Source organism: Perca flavescens, chromosome 5 (assembly GCF_004354835.1).
Source record: "Perca flavescens isolate YP-PL-M2 chromosome 5, PFLA_1.0, whole genome shotgun sequence".
In the NCBI taxonomy this organism is placed as follows: Eukaryota; Metazoa; Chordata; class Actinopteri; order Perciformes; family Percidae; genus Perca; species Perca flavescens.
This window is the reverse complement of record NC_041335.1, coordinates 32,168,086-32,191,173: the sequence shown is the minus strand read 5'-3', so window position 1 is coordinate 32,191,173 and position 23,088 is coordinate 32,168,086. Positions and strand designations below refer to the sequence as shown.

Sequence of the window (23,088 nt, the reverse complement as noted above, 5' to 3'; positions counted from 1 at the left end):
AGAGGCTTAGATTATTTGTGTTTATTATTTATTATCATAAAGTGGCTGTCAAAATTCAGCTGTTGGTCTAGTTTTTAATCTTAAAATGTGTGCTTGTAGATGATCTATGGAGCTGGAAACTACAATATAAACCCTCGGTCTGGACAGCTGCTACCTGCTCCACAGCTCACTCTCCATCTATTTTATTTTCTCAATTGTTATTTAGTGAGAAGCTTATGCAGGTGCCATTCTTCTGCTTGTTCACATGCAATTTGTGTGCTGCTGCAGATTCTGTGACCTCTATTCAGTTTTCTTCTCTTTTTAAATTGACACAAAACATTCTCTGAACCTCCTTCAGGGTTGTTTTCAATCACCTTATACAAATTATATTATTCCCCTCCTTCTTTTTCCATTCCATATAATTTGTATTTGTAAATAAATGACTGGCTCTGTCTGGCCCGCGCCGTTTCACCATTTGCTTGTTTCCACACACATTCAGCCTCAATCAGTGCAGCGCGGATAAAGAACGGTGTTTGAATCTGTATTGTAATATGTTTTGTAAAACCTCCACGGCGCTCGCTATGTATTCTACTCGCTGTGCATGCCTGATAGAGTCTTCATATTTCCATTATTGTCGGTTCCATTGTGCTATTAATGTCATGTCAGTTATTTTCCATGGAAATGGACAGTTTGTAGTTTTTATATTCATGCTGGTTAAAGGGACCCACATCCATTTCCTCTTTCTGTCTCTGGGGATTTGTGTACTTTGGTCACGCTTAGTGTGTATTTATATTGTGTTAATCTTTTCCAAAGGGGGAGCGCTTGAGGATCCCTGCCAACAAGTGCTGTCCGGAGTGCATCCCCTCATCCCAGGGCTCGTGCCAGTACGAAGGAGTCGTTTATGGAGTAAGTGAAAATGTCAGAGGATGGCGAAAATACTCTTCTTCTGTTTCTATGATCCCACCATTCTACAAAACATTAATATGCACACATATACACATATTTTAGAAATAGTGTGCTTACAACTTTGTGTTCATTCCTTTCCTGTTTCAATATGACAATGCCCCCGTGCACAAAGCATCCCCATAAATAAATGGTTTTTCCCAGTTTGGTGTGGAAGAATTTGACTGGCCTTCACAGAACCCTGACCTCAATCCCACATTTGGGATGAACTGGAACGTTGACTAATGCTCTTGTGTCTGAATGGGATCAAATCTCTGCAGCCAGATTTCAAAATCTGGTGGAAAGCCTCAAACCAGAATAGTTTGAGAGGCTGTTATAGCAGCAGATTAATGCATCTGGTGTTGGAATGACAAGTTCAAATATCACATATAAGTGCATGTGGTGTTTTTCTAAAATGTTGGCATTTGTTCAAATTATTCCAAAATGGATTTGAGTGAAATTTGGTGGGAAACCCTAAATCATAAACATTAGATCCAAGGTAATTAAACCCACAAATCACTTTTCAAGGTTACTGTAAGGTTACAGTGTAGTTGCATGGCATTTGTTTGTTAAATTTGATTGCTGCTGAAAAAACTGGTTTCGGAGACCCGCCTCCCTCTCAGTAAAGAAACAATCACTGTATTGTTCATCTCCCTTCGAGTGGCCTCCGGCTTAACGAGCTGGACTTTTTAGCATTGTGGCCTTCTGGGGTCTTTACTGCATCTTCACTGAAATGATGTTGCAGACTCACTACTGCTGCTCTTTTCCCAGGAAAAAACTATGTGGAAAAACTAAACTTCTAGATTTCAGTATATTTTCCCAGAATCAGATTTGTTTTCACAGCCAGTACGACACAGAAACATAGAGATATACTCAGTACATTCATATTCAAACATAACTGTTTGCTTTGTCTCATGATGATGATTTTTGTGATGGTGGATGTTTTTTGGAAGACTTTTCTACCAGTAGCCAATACGGTGATATTTTGTAATTCAGTGTATTCAAAATTGTGATAAAACATTTACAAAGGACAGCTCCAGAATCAGCACCCTGGACAGCGGCCGTGACCCAAATTAGCAAACAATTGACTGATTGTACTTTAAATGTCCCTTATTGTAAAAAGTGAGATTTCCCATGTCTTTTTTTGCTTTAAAGCAGACCACGGTGCTATATAAATACTGTGAAAGTATCAGAATGTTTAATCCACAGAGAAATGCACGCAGTCCGTATTCAGAAACTGGGCCTTCAAACACGGCGTCAGGACTTCTGTACTGTTGTGATGTCACAACTATACTATAAATAGGTACTTATACAGTTATTCCCCGCCTGCAATGGCAGTACGGGGACTCTGAGAGCGCAGATGAGACGACCCAGAAACGCGGACCAATCACAGTAGACTGGGCTTTTTTGGGAGGGGGGCTTAAAGAGACAGGCGCTTAAACAGAGCGTTTCAGACAGAGGGTGAATACAGGTATATTCAAACAGACAGTATGATAATAATAAAAAAAAACTTTATTAAAAATTATGAACATTAAAGCATGTAAACATGTTCTAGTAAAAACCCAATATTCAAGTTTGAACCGTAAAATGAGCATCATATGGGACCTTTCACAAAAGAATATTTGCTGCATACCAAAACCATAAAAAGCTTTTGCTTGTTGTTTTTCCACATGCATCTATTCTTTCCAGGGTGAAAAAGCATTAAGACATTCTCCATTAAATCTCATGCTAATGATTTATTTCATGCAGAGCAAAAAAGGTTTTATTGCACAGCCTGACGTCTCAAAAAATGAGTTAAGTCAGATCCTCACCTCTATCATTTAGACTGCGGGCCGACATGCTGATATCTCATTTAGAGTGAAATAACAACACTGAACTCAAATATCCTCGAATGGATGTACTCTGGTTTAAATACCACTTTTAATTAATACCCCAGAGATTGTTGTGCAAGTATCGATTCTGTGTCAATCAGAGTATCAAAACCCTTGTGGTTTTATACCAACATATGTTGGCCTGAGGCATTTTCTCAACACTAGTATATACTGTACACATATGAATAAAATGATCAAAAGAAATCTAGGAAGATCGCCAACAAGCTTACAGTCCACATCAAGCTGAGCCAAAAGTCAAAACCCGTCTTTAACTGGGCATACTGCTCTTCTGAACAGACTTATCGTATAAATCGCACATCTGCATTCCCCCCCCTTCTCTCTTACCATGGTCTGTCACATCTTTCCTCTACGTTCTCCCCCCTCTGTGACTCTGTTCTCTTGTCTGTCACTCAGACTTAGGCTTAAAAAGTCGTCTCGTCCACAGAGAGCAAAACAGCTTTCCTTATCCCACTGTCTCTCTGGTTCTTCTTTTTCTTCCTCTCTTCCCCCCGATTGTATTTATGTGTGTGTAACTGTCTGTTTCTCTGGTTTCCCACAGCATGACAGCCAGTGGAATCCCTCGCCCTGTTCGGTGTGTGTTTGCTCCAGAGGAAGTGTATCCTGCAACGTTCACCCCTGCCCCCCTCTCAGCTGTCCTGGGGACCAAAACCCGTTCAACCCAGCTGGAGAGTGCTGCCCCAAGTGTGGCCGCAACGGAGGTGAGGGCGGTATCAGGCACACTGTACAAACAGATTTGTTTTTTATATCTTTTAGGGATCTTTTTTTTTTTTCACATTGTAACATTTACTCTACTGTGTACTGTTTTTATTGGCTTCCTGCTTCCATGCAGACCTTTTGTTTCAGTTCATGTCATAAGGATATGAAAATTAACTCATGGTAGTTTCTATTTTTGTCAATTAAGGTCACAGTGTAGTTGCATTTTAATGCAGTTGAGAGAAGAGATTGTTTTGAAAGATCTGTGTTATCGTTGCATTCAAGTGCTTGTGGGAGTCTCGGACATGCAAGCTTTGAGAGTTGCATGAGTACCATGCAGAAATCTTTAGAGCAACAAAATACACCCAATCCTTTTCACAACCACCATGTTTGCTTGTTTGTTGTCTTTCAATAGCATTTGTTTATCAGTCAGACAGCATAAAGTGTGTTTCCTTTCACCTGTTTGTAGCCTCATTTTCAATTTGTACAGTGGAGACGCTTAACATTCGATACAAACTTTAAATATTGCAAAACAAAGTCTCTGCCTAGAAGATAGGAAATCAGATTGTGAGATTGGTCATTGCTCGAAATTTCAAATTCCAAAAATACCTATAGTGTTTGTCAATGATGCCCTGCTTCACCATGGTATGAACAGCGTCACACATTTAGACTGGGAGAGACCTCAGGCAGCTACTGCTGACCAGCAGCAGCTTCACATTCCAGTGCCTTTCTCAAGGGAAGGTCTTCTGTAGCTGGAGGCATGCAAGTAAAGAAGGAATCTCACATATACACAAAATTGCATAAGCAACTCTATGAAACAGTGACACACGAAACAATACAAAATACCGCATGCACACTATACCCCTAACACCATAACCTATTTCAGGGCAGGAAAACACACACAGACAACCCCCCCACACACACAATATCTTGCCCTGTGGACTGCCCTTACACACTCACAGAGGAAACCTGAGTCTAAAAGTGTGTTTGTGCTGCAGCTAAGAGTCCTACAGAGCAGCACACTGCCTCAGGTTAGCTCACGTCCTCCTCTTTCAATAAACATGAGCTTTGCTCTCAGTTCAGGTTCCTCTAACCTCAAATGACGACGTCATTTTTAGTGAACTTTTTTATGCTTCTTGTCTGAGGCTGTTGACTGCAGCAATGTGCAGCATGGGACCAAAAGACTTATTTTGTGTTTGGATTGATACATATTTCTTTTGTTGTATTTCCATTTTTCAGCAGCGTAGCGCAGCGCAAAGCCCAATGCAAGTGTCTTTGCTAGTTTAAGGCCGACGCAGTTGTCAATTTCCCGTCCAGCGCCCGTGTCGTTTAAATAGCGAATGCACCTGCGCCCATCTTTGCGCCCATGGACGTACTGATCTTACAGGGAGGTGTGTTCAGGTGCATTCTTGGCGTATTGCTATCTTGAGGCAGCGGGAAGTAATCGCGCCATTGACCAACAAAAACCTGGTCTGAAGTCAAAAACGCAGCATTTCATTGTTATTTTAACAGCAAATTAGTAAAATGCGGCTAGGCTCGTGCACAGTGCGCACACACACTATGCTTGTTACACACACAGGGAAGATTACAAATAAAAATATCACGTGCAAATCCGCCATCATAATAGCAATGCGCCAAGGTGCAAACGCACCTGGCTTTTAAAGGGAATGGGAGATGACACTCTGATTGGTTTGTTGCATGTTACGCCCAAAACGCATTATGAATTAATGAAGACACTAAGTACAACCCTTTTGAACTATGCGCCCAGCGCATGGTCCCTTTTTTTTTTTTTTTTTTTTTTAAAGCAAAAGTGGATTTGGACACGCCCTAAACGCACCTGCGCCATGCGCTTCACACCGTGCACTTAGATCGTTAAAATATGGCCCTAAACGTTCCCAATGCAAAACTTAATAAAGGAGATAAATGCTTTTCATAAAGTAAAAAATTATTAATGCTTTTAGAGTTACAAGGGTAAATAATATGCGTCTGAATGTTACTGGAAATTAGTCATAGCTGGTGACTTCTCATCACACTAAAAGTAAAATATCGTAGAAGATCATTTACTGATTTTCCAAATTACAGCCAAAAAAGAAACTAACTAAAATAAATGAATCCTGTTCTATCAGTACATCTTTTTATGAGACAGACCTTTTGATGCATGTTGTTCTGCCTCATATCTTGAAACTTTGATGACCCTTTATTTATTTATATACAATTTTTAATTTACTAACCTCTTCAGTGGTTCAGTCTTCAGGGGACTATTTAGGAATTTCAGCCCTGGTGAAAGATCGCTCAGATGTGTAGAGTGTGTGGCGTCTTGTCTTGTTGTTGTCACAAACTGTTTAGTACACAGACCAGTTGGATCCGAGCTGAAAGGTTAATCTAGACTCTAATGATGTCTTGGAGCTGCTATGATGCATCCCAACGGTTAGCAGCTCATTAGTGACTTCTTTTTCCCCCCTCACTGTAAATCAGTGAGTTTGAGGGCAAACAATGCTCCAACAGTAAGCTCATTATGGGTCATTATGTCATTACCTGACACCCATTTTCTTGGTTTACTCATTCTCTGTGTGTGTGTGTGTGTGTGTGTGTGTGTGTGTGTGTGTGTGTGTGTGTGTGTGTGTGTGTGTGTGTGTGTGTGTGTGTGTGTGTGTGTGTGTGTGTGTGTGTGTGTGTGTGTGTGTGTGTGTGTGTGTGTGTGTGTGTGTGTGTGTGTGTGTGTGTTTCTCAGAGTCTTGCTCCTGGCAGGGGACTGTGTACAGAGATGGTGAAGAGTGGAAGCCGAGCCTCTGTTCCAAATGTGTCTGCAGCAACGGGGAAGTCCAGTGTTTGGTTGCAGAGTGTCAGCAAGTGGCCTGCAAACTGGTCAGTTTCTGGAAATATAACGCACACATTTTTTATTATATTCACGCTGTCAGTGACCACGGCTCTGTGGCTGTCCCTCTCAGTTCACTTTGTCCAAATTCAATAAACCTACTGGCATGAAATGTGCTTTTTTGTTGCCCTGAAAATCCAAAGTCAAAAAAGAAGACATTTTATCCAATACAGTAGATAATTGATTATCTATTTCGTACTCGTACATCATCTATATAAAAATACTAGACAAAGATGCCCTTTATTTCTTATCCACTGCGTCCTTTACGGGTGGCTTAATTGCTGGATTGCCCGGAGCAATGTTTCAAAAATACAGACTCCCCTCTTGACTTGTATATTTTATACTTTATATACTGTATATACAGTTTCTCCAGATGGTTCGCAGACTTTGTGCTAAGCTAGGTCAAACACCTATTTCTGTGGTGGAGGCACAGCGATGAAACTAAAACTGATCTTATGTAACTCTTGGTAAGATTGCATTTGCCAAAATGTCAGGCTGTCTAACAGTATTATCACAGCTTATTTTTACAGCGTGTATCTAATATAATTATATTATACAACAGAGGAAGAAAGGAAGGAAGTGGATTTATTGTAGGCCATCTGTCTGTCTGTCTCTCTCTTTCTCTCTCTCACTCACACACACACACACACACACACACACACACACACACACACACACACACACACACACACACGGTCTGACTTTGTTTCTCTCTTCCTTCATTCCTTCAGCATGAGAACTTGGTAATCCAGCCAGGCCACTGCTGTCCTCAGTGTGTGTCCAATCCCTGTCTGTCTGCTGGTAAACAGTACCAGGTAGGTAATGTGTGTGTGTGTGTGTGTGTGTGTGTGTGTGTGTGTGTGTGTGTGTGTGTGTGTGTGTGTGTGTGTGTGTGTGTGTGTGTGTGTGTGTGTGTGTGTGTGTGTGTGTGTGTGTGTGTGTGTGTGTGTGTGTGTGTGATGTTAAAATGTTCATCATCTGATGACAACTCATAAATCTGTACTAATGTGACTTGGTACTTTTTATACTCTGTTTTATGTTTCTCTGCTAAATCTGTTAGAATATTTTTATGATGACAGGGAGACCTTGACATATCCATGTATGTATTTTTGTGTGTGTGCGTGTATTTTTTATATTGAGTTGAGTCTAAACTCTCCTCTCTATCTCTAATCTCAGTCTACTTAACATCATCTGCCTTTACTTGCTTTCTCTTGCTGTGTTCACAGCATACACGCACGCACATACACACGCACGCATGCACACCATCCTTCTTTTACTGCCAAGTTTCTCCTTTGATCATGTGTATGTGTGTTCCATCCTGTCTAATGTGGGTTTGTTTCTTAAGACACATACATACCTACGCAGCACGCACGCACGCAGACACACACACACACACACACACAAACATTCATGTTTGCTTCGGAATGACTTCAGATGTGTGTTTTCTTCTTTTTCAGGGTGATCTCTATTTGTTATACATTAAATATGACTTGCTTTTGGTTCTCAAATTCACAACCAAGTCCATAAATGTACACACATGCATGCATGTACATGGAGGCGCTGCAGCAATGGGCAGAATGAGAAACATAATATGTTTTTTGAACATCAAGGCATGGACAACTATTCTAGGAGACCCCAAGAGTACAAATATGACACTGAAAAGAAGTATAATAGGGGCTCTTTAAAACGCAAATTAGAGAATTCACAGATAATCGGTTTTCTCAGTGAAAGGACCACAATGATATTTTGTTTTGTTTTGTTAAGGTACAGTACGTGTTTGTTCTGATGCACTTTTATTATTTACGTCAATACTGCAGAAGAGATCAATATTAGTAGCTGTCTAAAGGAAGCCCTTTAACCTGACATGATACAGATTACACACTAAGTAACAGTTGTGTGTGTTTGTGTATGTAGGGAATGTCTTTAAAGATTAGGACTTCATTCACATTAAACATGTTCAGAAATGTTTATTCAGACCTCTTTATATCAGCATGTTTGTTCAGGTGAGAACAAAGCTGTTTGAACTCTTATTGAACCAAATGTGAGTTTCACTCCTCTACAAAGAGATCTGTGCTACAGTCCCATTATAAATCACTCACATTATAATTGGCATATATATTTCATACAGGTCAGTGATGTTCAAAGAGCTCTTCAAAGTGCTTTACAGGGTTTTGATCTCTTTATATCAATGGAGAATTTTTTTTTCTTGTGAAATAATGAATTAATTTGCAATCTCTATGCTTCAGTCAATATTTAATCGAGCAGTTTAAGCCTAAAGAGGAAGGAAGTTAAGATTTAATCTGACAGCTACAGGAACTTGACCCCAAATTGAAACAGATTATATATTTAAGGCCCGAAACACATCAGGCATGGAGCTGCTGTGTGGGACTACTTAACTTTGGTGTCCTGATGAGGGAGTGCACAGACTGTCTCTACCAGGGAGACAGAAGTTTATAAAGAAAGTTATGCTGTTCATGGCTATTTCATTAGGGAAAATTAGGAATAATCTAAGTTAACAACTCAGCAAAATTATGTAAAACGGGTCTAGTTGTTTTTAGATATTTTAATGCAGAAATGTTGCATACATTTAAATCATTATTTATTTGATAAATTGCTTTAACAATTGATTATCAGAAGTGTCATATATTAAACTTTCTTACTAAATGGCTAATTAACTAACTGACATTGTTTTGGTGCTTTACCTGAGCAGGTAAGGCGTAATGTGTATAATTATATTAAAGGTGCAATATGTAATACTTACAGCTAGTCTTTAAAATAGTTACTGCAGCATTGGGGTCATTTTTAGATTTATTACAGTAAATATATTACATATTGGACCTTTAATGTAAATACTTCTGCACAGATGTGTGTGTGTGTGTGTGTGTGTGTGTGTGTGCAGGTTGAATGTACTCCTGCTTCTGTTTTCTTAGAGTTCAGTTCTTCACGCTCTGTTGTTTGTTAGTTTTGAACTTCTCATAATTATGTTGACATGTGATAGCTGGTATTTGCTCCTGACAGGTGTGTGTGTGTGTGTGTGTGTGTGTGTGTGTGTGTGTGTGTGTGTGTGTGTGTGTGTGTGTGTGTGTGTGTGTGTGTGTGTGTGTGTGTGTGTGTGTGTGTGTGTGTGTGTGTGTGTGTGTGTGTGTGTGTGTGTGTGTGTGTGTGTGTGTGTGTGCCACTCACACTACGCGAGGAATCCTATCCACACAGAAAAGAAGATGTTCATTGGACTCAAATGAGCTTTGAGTTTCCTACAAACAGCTTGTGATTACCTGTGTGTAAGACTGGATACAAGATTGTGTAGTTTGGAAATGGTCTAAGGGTGTGTATCTGTGTGTATCTTGGCAGCATGGCGAACAGTGGCAGAAGAACGCCTGCACCACATGTGTATGTGACAGGGGTCAGTCGAAATGTCATACACACACCTGTTGGCCCGTCACCTGTGACAAGGTGGGTAGCCACACACACACACACACACACACACACACACACATTCAGTTTTATACAGAATCCTCCTCATACATTTGCCTCTGTGTTGAAACTAATTGATGCAGAGACGTTTAACTATGCAAGACCCCACAGAAATGTCTTCTGCTCTCACTCTAACACACACAGGCTGACATTTAATTGTTAATTGTATGCAAATTTCCACTTGCATTATCCATTCTGTGCTGGAACTCTTGTTAGTTTTGTTTAAGTCGGAAAGGACCATAAAACAAAATCCAGGCGCACAAACATGAACGGGCCACGTACAGACAAGCATAATAATACCAATAAAAGTGACAAGTAAAATAAAAGATTATTAGACAGATGAAATAATTCAAGTAGTAGTGCAGTTAAAGTGTAGTTGCATTGTAGTAATAGAGAAATGAACCAGGAAAAATCATATGCACAAGAAAAGTTTTAAATTTGGATTTAAATGAACAAAAGTTGTGGCATATTTAAGATCATCAGAAAAGCTAAATGCATCTTCGGTGTGTGTTATCTTCTGACTGGAGGCGACCAGCTGACTAAAGATCTAAGGGCCCAACTGAGTTTATAGAATATCAAAAATGTATGTTAGCCCTAAGCCTCAAAGTAATTTATAAACTCGCAGCAGCATTTTAAAATGTATCATTTACGGAAGCCAGTAAACCTTTAAGAATGGGACTAATGCATTATTTATATTACAAGTGTTGCTGGAGCTGCGACCTATACAGACTTTTTGCCAAGTTTCACTTTGCTCTTTCACTCAAAGTTTCCTTTTTTCAATTTTAACTAAAAATATTCTCAGCTCTCCGCCCATACCCTACACTGAAGATGATAGAAAAAATACTGAATCCAGCACTGCAAATAGAGGATCCCAGTGGACTCAAAGACTCAAAACCTCCACTCTGAAATAAGCAGATACAAGCGAATAACTACCTTTTCTGTTGATACATCGATAGAAAAAAAGTCTTCTATAGTAACCTGGGCTGTCTTCATAAGATACAGAGAATCTCAAATTCTCAGCTGTGGTAGAGTCACTGCAGCATCAGTAAATCTACACCTCTCAGCACTTTCAAATAAAGTCGTACAGTAAGAGATGTCTAGTCTAAACTGCATGTGTGTGTATATGTTTTCCCACAATAATGCAACACACACTCTCTGCGTCATCCTCTTATCTTTCTGCTGAAACATGGACACAAACAAAAAACAGCCTTTTTCTAAGCCCCTTGGATTTTCTTTTGTCTTTTCTCACAGCTCAGTTTGCATTCCTTCATTCCTGTCATCTGTACTGTACATGAAAACCAAAAAAAACACCAACCTAAACTCGCTGCCGTGCTTTCTTGCAGGGTCAGACCAGAGTGAAGCGTGTTGGTCAGTGCTGTGAAGAATGCGTCGCTGCCAAGGGAAGCTGCCTGTACGAGGGCATGGTGCGTTACAATGGAGACCTGTGGAACAGCACGGGCTGTGAATTTTGTACCTGCAACCGGGGTCAGGTCCTCTGCCAGAGGGCTGAGTGTGGTCGTGTTGAATGCCCGCAGGTGAGCCTGAAAGAAAAAAGGTCTTTAATCTGGCCTCATCTTTGGAAACTGTAGCTGTCCATTTTTGTTATTACAAACCTTTCCTTGAGGGCATGACTGCCTTCAAAGCCTGGAAAGTCTTATTGGTTTGATTACATTTTATTTAGCCGAGCCAAAGAGCTAAAAAGTTGAGCCTGACTTAACTTTTGCCACAGTGTATTCTGTCATCTGGCAGCACATTCTTGGTAGAATACCTTCTAACGTGAATGTCATTGGTCTTCTGTTTACCTTGCAAATTTGTGATTTGTGATAGTGGATTACATACAAATTAAATTGACTTGATCACCTGTTTAGATTGATACCTATTGAAAAAGTCAAAAGGTAAGATATCAGTATAAAGCCTAATATAAAGGCTATCAGTCCAAATATTAACAAAAAAAAATCTATCTAAATCTTTCTCAACAAGCAAAGTAATGTCCGTTAGCTAGCTGAACAAGTTTGAACTAGCCCTACGCTGGCTATATAAGTTGGTATGCTAGCCTGCATCATGAATGCAATGATGATAAGTAACTAAAAATAACTTAGAATTTATGATCTTTTTATATTTTGAGTTCCTCCTTTGTCATTTAAGTTTGCTGGTTTAAACTCTACCCAGTTATAGTGCGTGAGATTAGATTACAATAGTTCTGAATATAATGCAGCTATTCTTTTAGAAATACTTGTATATATAAAACTCATCTTATTTTTTCCCCCCAACATAGCTAAAGACAGTTTAGTCTTTTGGAAGCGTATGGTTCAGTGCAAAACAAGTTGAAACTCCACTAAATACAGTGTAAATCAGTACAAAGTGACCGCAAGACCTGTTTTCCACGTGAGAATACATAGCTAATGTGTGTAATCTACAAGAGGTTATACATGCTGTGCTTTGTTGCTACCATAGACCCAGGGTTCTTTTCTTGCAGGCTCCACCTGCTCTAATCTTTTCTACCACATTCTCTTGCCCCCAAAATGCAACATGTCAGCACCCAGAAATCCCATTTCCTGGCCTTCAAGTTGGTCCACTAAAAAGTTAATTGAAGATGTCACTGTTACTTTGTTCACAGTTTACTACAGTCAATGTAATTTGCTGCAGCGAAATTTACCAGTTCACAAGGTCTGATGTAACTTTTCATCTTCATTGGTATTTAGGAGATTAGCTGGAATGGGAGAATTAGGTGATCATTTGAGGTTACAAGGTTGGCTGCTTCCATCACAGATAATTCACTCACTTAAGATGAAGTAAATTGAAAGACAAGATGAAACCATAATGATCTATGTGGAAGCCGGGCACAGCAGCAACAAACATACTGTAAACTAGACACAAAAAAAGCACTCAGCTACAATGCACCTACATGTACATCAACCTTACATCACACTTAGAAGGCTTTCTCTGAATGCAAAATCTTTTAACCCAATAATACTATCCCCATGTCAAATTAGCCTGTGAACACAACAGAAGCATCAGTGGTAGCTTTCATGTAAAGACATGCTTATCAGACTTGGCCCAGTTTGAAATGTAGGACGTTGGAGTTTTTTGGGACAAAACAAAGCATTTGCTGAGATTATTAGCTGGTGTTCCCATAGTTACTTTTATTCCAAAAAAATGACCCACTTTAAGCTTGGCGCTGCTTTGACTGAACACCTCTCCCAATGTTTTTTTTAATAATATTACTTTAATATCCCCTGCTATGACCAAATACGCCCTCATTAATCATGCTGTATGGTCATAATTACAGCTGGTAAGTGTCATTAACTGTAAGTAGCGTAGTTGGCGTTTGTCCAGCTCTGAATTGAGCAAGGTCACTCTGCTAAGAAAATCAGAGTAATGCAGTTTTGTGTGTGTGTGTGTGTGTGTGTGTGTGTGTGTGTGTGTGTGTGTGTGTGTGTGTGTGTGTGTGTGTGTGTGTGTGTGTGTGTGTGTGTGTGTGTGTGTGTGTGTGTGTGTGTGTGTGTGTGTGTTCAGAACGGATAAGAGAAGGTTATGGGTTTAATGACATGCTTGCGTCAATAAGCCAGAGAAAGGCACTGAGGTACATTCATAGTAGAGCAGGGATTCCTTATGGTGTCACCAATGTGCTGAAAATGTACTATAATGGACCTGTAAGGAGGTCTTAGCATCAGAAAATTGCATTAGTGGCCTATTGCCTTTTCAATGTGCAAAGCTTATAACCCCAATTTAGATATTTTTAATGTTTGAATTCTTATCAAATGCATACCGGTCTATGGGCTGAGCTAACAAAATAAAAAAAAATATGTGGTGGACTCCTGCAGTATTTACATCATGGAGATACAGGGTTCCCAACCCAAGAGATTGCTGGCAATGCTATGTAAACATAAAACATCGACATGTAGCTGTATGTATAGCCCAATCACAAATTTGTTGTCTCTTTTATTCATCTTGCCAAATAATTGCACCGCTATGTATTACAACTGAAGCGTTTGAAATTAGTAATAATGAATGTGCATTTTCAGTTAAGTTTTTCAACAAAAATTAATTAACTGACGTTTGATGGTTAAAATTTAACAGAATTGGACTGACTAAGATAACTGGAATAACTGCAGATAACTGAAGGAGAAAACAGAGGTTAAAAAATTACTAAGAAAACCAGTAAAATTAAATATTACATATACACTGCTTTTTATAGTGCTTATGAAACAAAAATGTTCTTTAGTTCCTGACTATAAAAACTGCAACTTTTGGAGGAAAGACTGTATTGATTTTTTTCTATTTTTTAGGGATCAGAAATCATTAACCTGCCGGGAAAGTGCTGCCCGGAGTGTTCCTCTGTGAAACCTTCCTGTTTGTACGAGGAGAAATCCTACAAGGTATTTTGTTTATTTAACGTTGAGTGTGCTTGCATGTAAGCATGAGAGGAATATTGTTAAATGAGGCAAGAAATCCAAACTGTGTGGGTGAGACACCACAGGGCTTCTGTAAACTCTCTATTCTCAGAAGTAAAAATCCAGTAAGTGGCACAAAGTGTCACTGCAGAGGAGGCTGCTTCAAAATAAATCAATATTAGGCTGGTATATAACTATATGAAAATAAACTGAGAATGAAAGTTGCAGTGACACAGAGTAAATGTGTTTTAGAACAGACCAATCAGATTACTTTTGGCTGTAACAAAAAACTTTAGTCAACTTAACAAACATTATTCATAAGCTACCAGAACCCAAAATGCAATGGCTTTAATTTTTTGGACATTTCAGCCAAGGAGGAATGCTTATTAAATGCTGAAAGGACAGCCAGCCAAGGCCGAGGCTCACAGCGAGTGTAGAGAGTGATATTATGCCTTTCCAATAGATTTTCCTTGTCTCCCCAAGGAATTAATCTTACCAGTAGTAAACAAACGAAAAAAATGGATAATGCGTACTTATTCCACACCTACACACATCAATACGTACATTTCTCCACTCACTTTGAAAGGGTCTGCTGAAAGGTTGACGTAGCAGGTTTGTTACTGGATTATTACTGGTTTAACTTCCCAAGTGACAAGAAAAATCATAGCAGGGAAAGTTAATGAGCAAGAACAATGCACTATGTTTATCTTTCAGCTGATTTAGAAGCACATGAAGAAGCTATTTAAAGCAGGCTAAAAGAAAATAATGCCGTTTTTACTTGTCGGTTTCAAGACTTGATTGTCCCAACCTGTATTAAATGTCGTTAATTGTTTTGGTTTAAAGTAATTCAATAATGTAATTCCTGTTGTAGTTTATGACCATCCTTGAGTACGCTTCCTTCTGCGGGGTGATACGGTTGGCGGGCATTGTTTGGGAGAATGAAAATAGTTCCTACATAAAAGTTACTGCTCACAACCAGATCTGTGAATTATCTCAAGTAACCGGGTCATGATTTCTGGAAAGAGACTTTTTGAAGTGTACTTCTTTGGGGCTTTGAGCAACACAAGCCGAGTTCCATCAGTTCCATTATATTAGGCTGAAGGCAGACATCTCTACGACCGATATCTCCACCGCTATGCAAGTCACACTAAAACGATTTAGATTGATAAATAGCACTGCAGGTAAGAGGGGAAATATGTATTTTGGATTTGAGGGTAAACTGCCCCTTTAAATAAAAAGAAAAATATTAATAACAATTGGAATATTTTTTTGTGTGAGTGTGATTGTGCATAATGACGTTTAGCTGCTAGAAATTAGTTTGTTATGTTGGGCCTCTGTTTTTTAGTACTTTAGGAGAAGCTTCCAGTTGTCTGATAGATGAATGAGTTGGAGATGTGCTTTCTACTTTCTATAACCGTTCACTGGTGTTAAGATCTGCTGATTCACTATATAGTCTGGGAAATATGGTAGATAATGAGGGAACAGAGTTTTAACTGACAGGTTAACTGTTTCAGACACCCAAGGCTGCAGATCTCTTTCTTCTATCTTTCAGGGCTGCAGGTTTTGTGCTCTTCTCAGATAAGATTGTTGGACACAAGTGGTTTGTGAATCAGAGTCCTGCTATAAAAAAAAAAAAATTGCTGGTTAGTTTTCAGTCAGAAAGTTTTGATTCAGTGCTGTGATCTAAAGCCTCTGTCCTTGTCCTTGTCTTTGACCTGCCACCCGATTGTTAGGAAACTGATTTATTAAAACCATTTTACTTTTCAGCATTAAATCGTTTTTTTTTTTTGTGAGGGACGTTACTTCCTGCTGTTTGACGGACTATCTGTGTCTCTGGCAGTAAAATTCTGCTTTGAAAATGTAAGTCTTTACTGTCAGGCTTCTTTAATAGATGAGACATGCAGCTTGTTAGAATTCCGCTTTGTGCCTGGTCTGCGTGGCCTCCTTTTTGATTGCAATTCAGTTTCTTCAATTAAAAAAAAATCCTCTCTTTTTGGTTGTTTCTGACATTCTGTCAATAAATATATTTGCCACAGTTGCAATTTATGCGTACAAACTTCAACCTCTGCATTCACCAGGTCCAGGTCTAATAAACTATGTCTCTCCTCTACTTCATTCACTGTCTCTCTACCTGTCCTCTCTTCTTTCAGGACCTGGCTCGATGGACTGATAGCAGTTGCCGGGAGTGTGAATGCCGCGATGCCGAGGTAACTTGTTATCTACGCTCCTGTCCCACCTGCCTGCCGGGCTCCCTGGTCGTCACCCTGGAGGGTCAATGCTGCCCCGAGTGTCGCCAAGGTACGTTCCCGCAAAGGATGGTGTGTGTGTGTGTGTGTGTGTGTGTGTGTGTGTGTGTGTGTGTGTGTGTGTGTGTGCGTGTGCGTGTGCGTGTGCGTGTGTCTGGCCACATCTGTAACATGCCCCTGCTCCATCAACCCCTGTTCTATTTTTACATCTCCCTCTTTGACAGCACACATCATAAAGGATTCACTGTGTTGGTGTCTGTAGGTGACTTTGGCAAGTTAATGTCCCTCCTTCATTTTATAGACCTGATTTTATAGTCTACTCATTTTTGTTATTCATATAAACTACAAAGTACCTAGATGAATTATTCTGAGGCCCAGTTAATCAGCTTTAAGATTCAACTGTCACACGCTGTTAAATCTGTGATATTCAGTGCATTCCAAGAGTTATTTTTGGATGAAGTTGGCATTTACCTTTTAATCTCATACACCACAGTGCCCTGAAAATGTCCTACTCGATCTCACGAGTGTTTACAGCTGTGATAATACAACTAACTAGTAACTGTGAATGTCATACTGCGTCTCTGCTCGCTGCCAAATTTTTTTGTAGCTGCATTGCAGTGTACAAGGAAATCCACTCAATTTGATTCTGTGGGATTTGGCCTAAAAACTTCACCCCACTGTTTTGAAATAACTGCATGTGATAATGCTGTTAAATATGAAAAATACACCACAAAACATGTCAACGAGTGTGAGTCAGGGTGTTTTTGTAGAGCTTTGTCCCTTACTCAACATTAAAAACTTATCAGCTGGTCATTTGAATCCCCCTAATGATGGAAAAAGTAGGGCGTTGCAGGTACATCAGAAACATGCACCCTCTTCAGCTACTGTTACAATGTTTTCCTAAACAAGGCACTTCTACATTTTTTTCCAGTGTAGAACAAGACTGTGACGGTCCTGCTCAGGTGTGAATGTTCTTTTATGTTATGCCTCCTGCTCTTGTCTAGCCTGACGTCGTCATACTCAGATTCTAGTCAGAATATGAGTCTGATACTGCTCCATTGGGCTGTGATTATGGGTGTGTTTCAACCGAATCAGGAAAGAAAATGCCTCTGCACTCAATTGGATAGACCTACAACCAATCAGATTATGTATAATATATATAAGCAACAGATTATGTGACGTATGTTGAGAAACCACAATGGACCCATCTTCTTAGCGACCATCGGGACTTTTTTTTTTTGCAGAATCCCGTAGGAAGGACGGTAAAAACATCTTTCCGATTGACAAATGCCTTGATCGCGGTTCTCTGTTCCTCTTTTAAAATGAATGCGCTGTCGATATCTTCTGTAACAGATGCGATGGCGGAATCTACACATCTCAATTCTCCAGCAGCAGCCATCTTTGTTGTAAACAAATTCAACCCAAGTGCTCTTTGGTGACGTGTTTGATTCAGTTACTGTTGATCATCTGTCCATCATCGTATAAAGCCCGCCCTGACAATTTGATTGGTCCGAACAGCTCTGGTTCGAGCATGGTTGCTCCACAACGGATCAAGTCCAGACCGAACTTCCCGACCTCAAATGTTGTGGGCGGGGCTACGTTTGGCTGGCATCCAGGCTAGCTCTTGTCTTTTATTGAAGCACTTTGTAACATCTGCTCTAGAAAGGTGCTACAGGTATATATATATACAGTACAGGCCAAAAGTTTGGACACACCTCATTCAATGTGTTTCTTTATTTTCATGACTATTTACATTGTAGATTCTCGCTGAAGGCATCAAAACTATGAATGAACACATATAGAATTATGTACTTAACAAAAAAGTGCGAAATAACTGAAAACATGTCTTATATTTTAGATTCTTTAAAGTAGCCACCCTTTGCTTTTTTTGATAACTCTGCAAACACATGGTGTTCTCTCAATGAGCTTCATGAGGTAGTCACCTGAAATGGTTTTCACTTCACAGGTGGGCTTTGTCAGGGTTAATTAGTGGAATTTATTCCCTTATTAATAAAAAAGCAAAGGGTGGCTACTTTGAAGAATCTAAAATATAAGACATGTTTTCAGTTATTTCACACTTTTTTTGTTAAGTACATAATTCCATATGTGTTCATTCATAGTTTTGATGCCTTCAGTGAGAATCTACAATGTAAATAGTCATGAAAATAAAAGGAAACGCATTGAATGAGAAGGTGTGTCCAAACCTTTGGCCTGTACTGTGTGTGTGTGTGTGTGTGTGTGTGTGTGTGTGTGTGTGTGTGTGTGTATATATATATATATATATAAATACTGCACATGTAAATGAGAAGCTGGTTGAATAATAAAATAATTGGGCAGAGGGAAAGGGGGTCATAAACAGTGTGGGAGTTCATAGATTTGCAAGTAAGTCAGGAGGAGACAGAACTTCATCTTGTCCTTGGGGAGGTGGGCAGTGCTGGCCAAGCTGCTCTGTATGTTTCAGCATGCCATCGCCTGAGGACAGAGACTGAACCAGTCACACAGAGTCAACATAAACTATCCCCAGTCTATCACTGCTTTTACCCTTGGCTTTAAATCCAACCTTTATGTATGCCCTTCTTCATATTTACATACAGTTCTGCATCAAAATCAAACTCTTATTTCAAAAGGTCATATAATGTACTGAATTCTGAAGTCGGTTTTGTTGTTTGATGGGATGCTTTCTTTGTATTTTTTCAAACAAAGATGGCATCATTTGAAGTTGAGATATTTTCTGTGCAGTTTTGAAAGAGCAGAATGGTACAAAAAAAATTTAAAAACTTTGAACACATTCCTGCTCCTCACCTCCCTGGGGACTTGAAGTTACATGAAATGAAAAATGACTTTCACTTTGTTGGCCAATTTTCCTTGGCAGAATATATACACCTATTTAATTTGTGCAGAAAATGCTTTTAGAATGATACAGTGTAACTGTAATGGTGACCTCAGTCCCAGTTGGTGCAAATTATTAATTTTAATGATCTTCCCATTTCTCTTCAACCTGTTACAGCAGGAATTATACCACAAACTAAGTAATGAAAATGCTCTTAAAGAAATAAAATTATAGATTTAAGCTAATCCTTCTGTAAACCACACAGTCACATCACAGCATGTCTGTTTCACCCCCCCCTCCTTTAAAAAAAGGCTGACCCATCTGTCATATTGCCTGAAAATGGGCACACAGACTGTCAGCTATTATAACCAAACAAGCGTATGTTAATTTCTCATATAGATAAATACCCCAACAGGCAATTAAACAGTGGGACAACATTGTTAAAATTTATGAAGACTTATAATTAGATTTGGCTGTATGAATACATAATTACAGTTGAGCACGGGAGACCTTTTTCTTTGCACCTTACAAATGGACTGTTTGAGACGACAAAAGTTTAATGAGGTTGGATTGGATGAAGGTTTTCTGTGTCCCTCGGCAGTCTCCTTTGCTCTCTTAGGCTTTACATTACATTTCTCAGCAGCAGCATATTAAAATGTTTAAAATGTAAAAAACACAGTCTAATTAGTCCAGGTAAACAGGGGAAACCTATAAAACGTAATATCTATTGTCTCTGTTGGCTTTGTGTGTTCAGTGGAAAAAACTGATTTCCTCTAAAAGTTATGCTTAAAGCTCCATTATGTAATTTTTTGAGTTGATTCTTAGCTAAAAAGACTTTTTTCTTTCACAAATATGTGCTCATTCATGCGTAGTTACTTCCACCAACTAATCAAAGTATTCTCGTACGCGTAGAATCTGCCATTCAGAATACATACGAGCGACCATTGCGAGCGACTCGCTTGAATGATGGCCGCCATGTTGCGTAATCAAATGTGTCGTGATATCCCTGGCAGACAACTCACATCATGTGCAGTTGTAACACAGACTAGCTACAGCTAGAACAGCTGCGTGTAAACGATAGATATACTAAGAGCTAATTTCGGTTTCATTGACATTGTTCATACTGCTCAGAGAAATATATTAAAAACACAAACCTCCGTTGCTTCTCTCCTACGCTGTAAACATTGCCTTACACTATTAATCTCGTACAATATACAGAATAACGATAGCACTGATACTTTACTAACATTAGCTTGCATATGTTTGGGAACCTGATAGCTGATGTTAGCAATGAAATGGTACCAAAATAACGTAAAACTATTATTACACTGGAAGGAACACTCACAGACAAAGTCGTACTTCTTGGAATAATACGGCCACCGTGGGAGTTAGAACGTGCTCGGAATTGAGGGGGGGGGGCTAGAAAGTAATATTCAGTTGTTTGTAATATACAATTTCACCGCTAGATGGGAGAAATTCTTACACAATGTAGTTTTAATTCAACAGATTAACAAAACACCACATTGGTTATTGATGATATCCACTAGCACGCAGTGGCTTTGCTGTTCCATTCACTTAATTTCCAACTAGTTTAGCAGCTCGGTCTCCAAAACAAGATTTAGTGTGATGGTAATGTGGTGCAGCAAAAAGTAAGGGTGTGGCTTGTTAGCTTCGAGGTTCATCTCCTCTAATACTAGAAGTCAGCATTGACATATCTGTTACCAGGACAACGATGTTACCTTAACCGAGTGGTTTTAGGCATCATGCATGTGTAGATTTAGAAGGGGACTCTACTACCACGAGACTAAACCTTCATATGCTTTACTTTTTCCTAAAAGCTTTAGTGTGTAACTTTTTGATATTAACCAACGTCTGTTACATCCAAGCCATTGCCAAATGAGTTGCTACAAAGCTAATTAAGCCTATCTGCGCCACATAACTCTCTCTGTATTTCTCAGTATGGCTGTGATCAGAAGATTGTGACTTTTGCGCGCAGAAACTCAATTGAAGATAATTACCTCTTCTGAAGAGTCCGTCATGTTTTTTTAATCCTCCGTGACGTCCTTGGCTACTAGCAACTATGCGGAGGAGGGGTGGGGGCGTGTGCGTGATCACGGAAGGCTTGTAACATGTGAGCGCACTGACAGTTTTGTTGTCATTACTTAGAATTTCCCCTTGGGGCGACAGAAACTAAGCACTATAGCTTTAAGACCAGTGGACAACACCTGGATGCTTTTTGAATTTATCTTTTTATTTTCTATTTTAGATTCAGATTCAGACACTTTATTAATGCCAATGGGCAATTCATTTGCAACTTCCCAGTCCATACAGTCAGTTCCAACAGGTTACAGTCTATACATCCTGTACATTGTGTACATGTGTTTTTGTTAATAAGTGTGCGTTAAAGATATGTTTCCTTATTGAAGGTATTAGGAAGATAGTATGTGTCTGTGTAAATAAATGGTCTGAGTGGCTCATGTGTTTTGAATGCATACACAGTGGTTATGAAGTGTGCCTGAGTGAATAATTTCAACGTGTTTGTGGAGTTTGCGCTCACATTATACCGTACTTGTCATTAGCTTGAAACTTGTGTGTGTTCATGTATGTGTGTGCGCAGTAATGTTTTTAATACCCCCATAATGCACCATAACCCAGATATGCATGCCTTAACAAATTGATTTTAACATGATTTACCTACTTCACCTTACATTTATGTACATGTTTTCGCTCATTTACCCTGCATTAGTCCATCTGCCTGGCTGGGAATTGGGTTCCCAGACTGTGTTTAGTTTGCAGCTAAAAATGGAAAAAGGCAAAATAAAATCTTCTATCCCGGGTTTCTATAAGAACTGGAACTATGCATCTTCCTTTGAGGCTATTAATCACAGCTGTCTGTAGGTATAGAGGTCAGCAGCCTCTCCTCTCTCATTGGGAAGTTCACATCTGAGGGCCTGGAGTTGTGCTGCGTTCAGGTCTCATGGGAAAGATGTGAGCTTTCTGCGGTTCATCTCTGCCATGGTTTGACCCAAATTATTCTTTTGATATACTCGGTTATTTTGTACCAATATATACTGTATGTACGAATAGATCAGGGCATGTCTTTATCAAGTGTTTCTAAATGGGGAATCAGTTCTTACTGGTGATGCATATTTGGGTCTAGTTCTAGGATAAGGATTAAATCGTGTTAAATCAACTTCCCTAACCTGGGAAATGACTCCAGAGGTGTCTTAATCTGACATTATGTCAAAGGAGAGATGTTTAAGGAATTCTCAATGACAGTGAAAGATGGTGTTTTGAAAAAAACTGAATATTTTCTATGTCTAAACTTCTGCAGGATGCAATCATTCCTTCTCCAAAGACTCCACAACCTAATGTGTTTTGGCAACAGGGAAAATGCATCTTTGTAACAGCGATTATTTCTGTATTATTTTATTTTATGTCTGACACAAACAACAGTTCCGGCAATATTACATCAAATTGGACTATGACAGTGCCTCAGATAATGTGCAAATGTATTGATTTTCCAGACACAGAATAAAATCATGAAATAACAGTTGTACACACCTCTGTTACATTGTTAAATGATTGTAATAGCTGACTGCGATAATTTCACACATGTATATACATTTACAGTATTTGGGGGCCAGTGGCTTGCCAGTGTTTACTTACAGGTTACTTTGCAAAATAACATATTGGTCTAATTGTGAGATTGAAGCTGTTTATTAGTTTTGATATCATAGCAGCTGCTTACACTTCAAGAAAATGG

The 23,088-nt window shown here is 39.3% G+C and overlaps 1 protein-coding gene across 2 annotated transcripts in view; it reads left to right on the top strand.

Annotated features, from left to right (window-relative positions):
* fras1 (Fraser extracellular matrix complex subunit 1) overlaps positions 1–23,088 on the top strand; it is a 259,913-nt gene that overhangs the window by 77,374 nt on the left and 159,451 nt on the right. For both annotated transcript variants that reach the window (XM_028577114.1, XM_028577115.1), the window contains exons 4-11: positions 793–885; positions 3,352–3,511; positions 6,238–6,371; positions 7,113–7,196; positions 9,730–9,831; positions 11,196–11,387; positions 14,142–14,231; positions 16,397–16,544. In XM_028577114.1, coding sequence (XP_028432915.1) covers positions 793–885; positions 3,352–3,511; positions 6,238–6,371; positions 7,113–7,196; positions 9,730–9,831; positions 11,196–11,387; positions 14,142–14,231; positions 16,397–16,544 — 1,003 coding nt within the window. The remainder of the gene's footprint in view (positions 1–792; positions 886–3,351; positions 3,512–6,237; positions 6,372–7,112; positions 7,197–9,729; positions 9,832–11,195; positions 11,388–14,141; positions 14,232–16,396; positions 16,545–23,088) is intronic.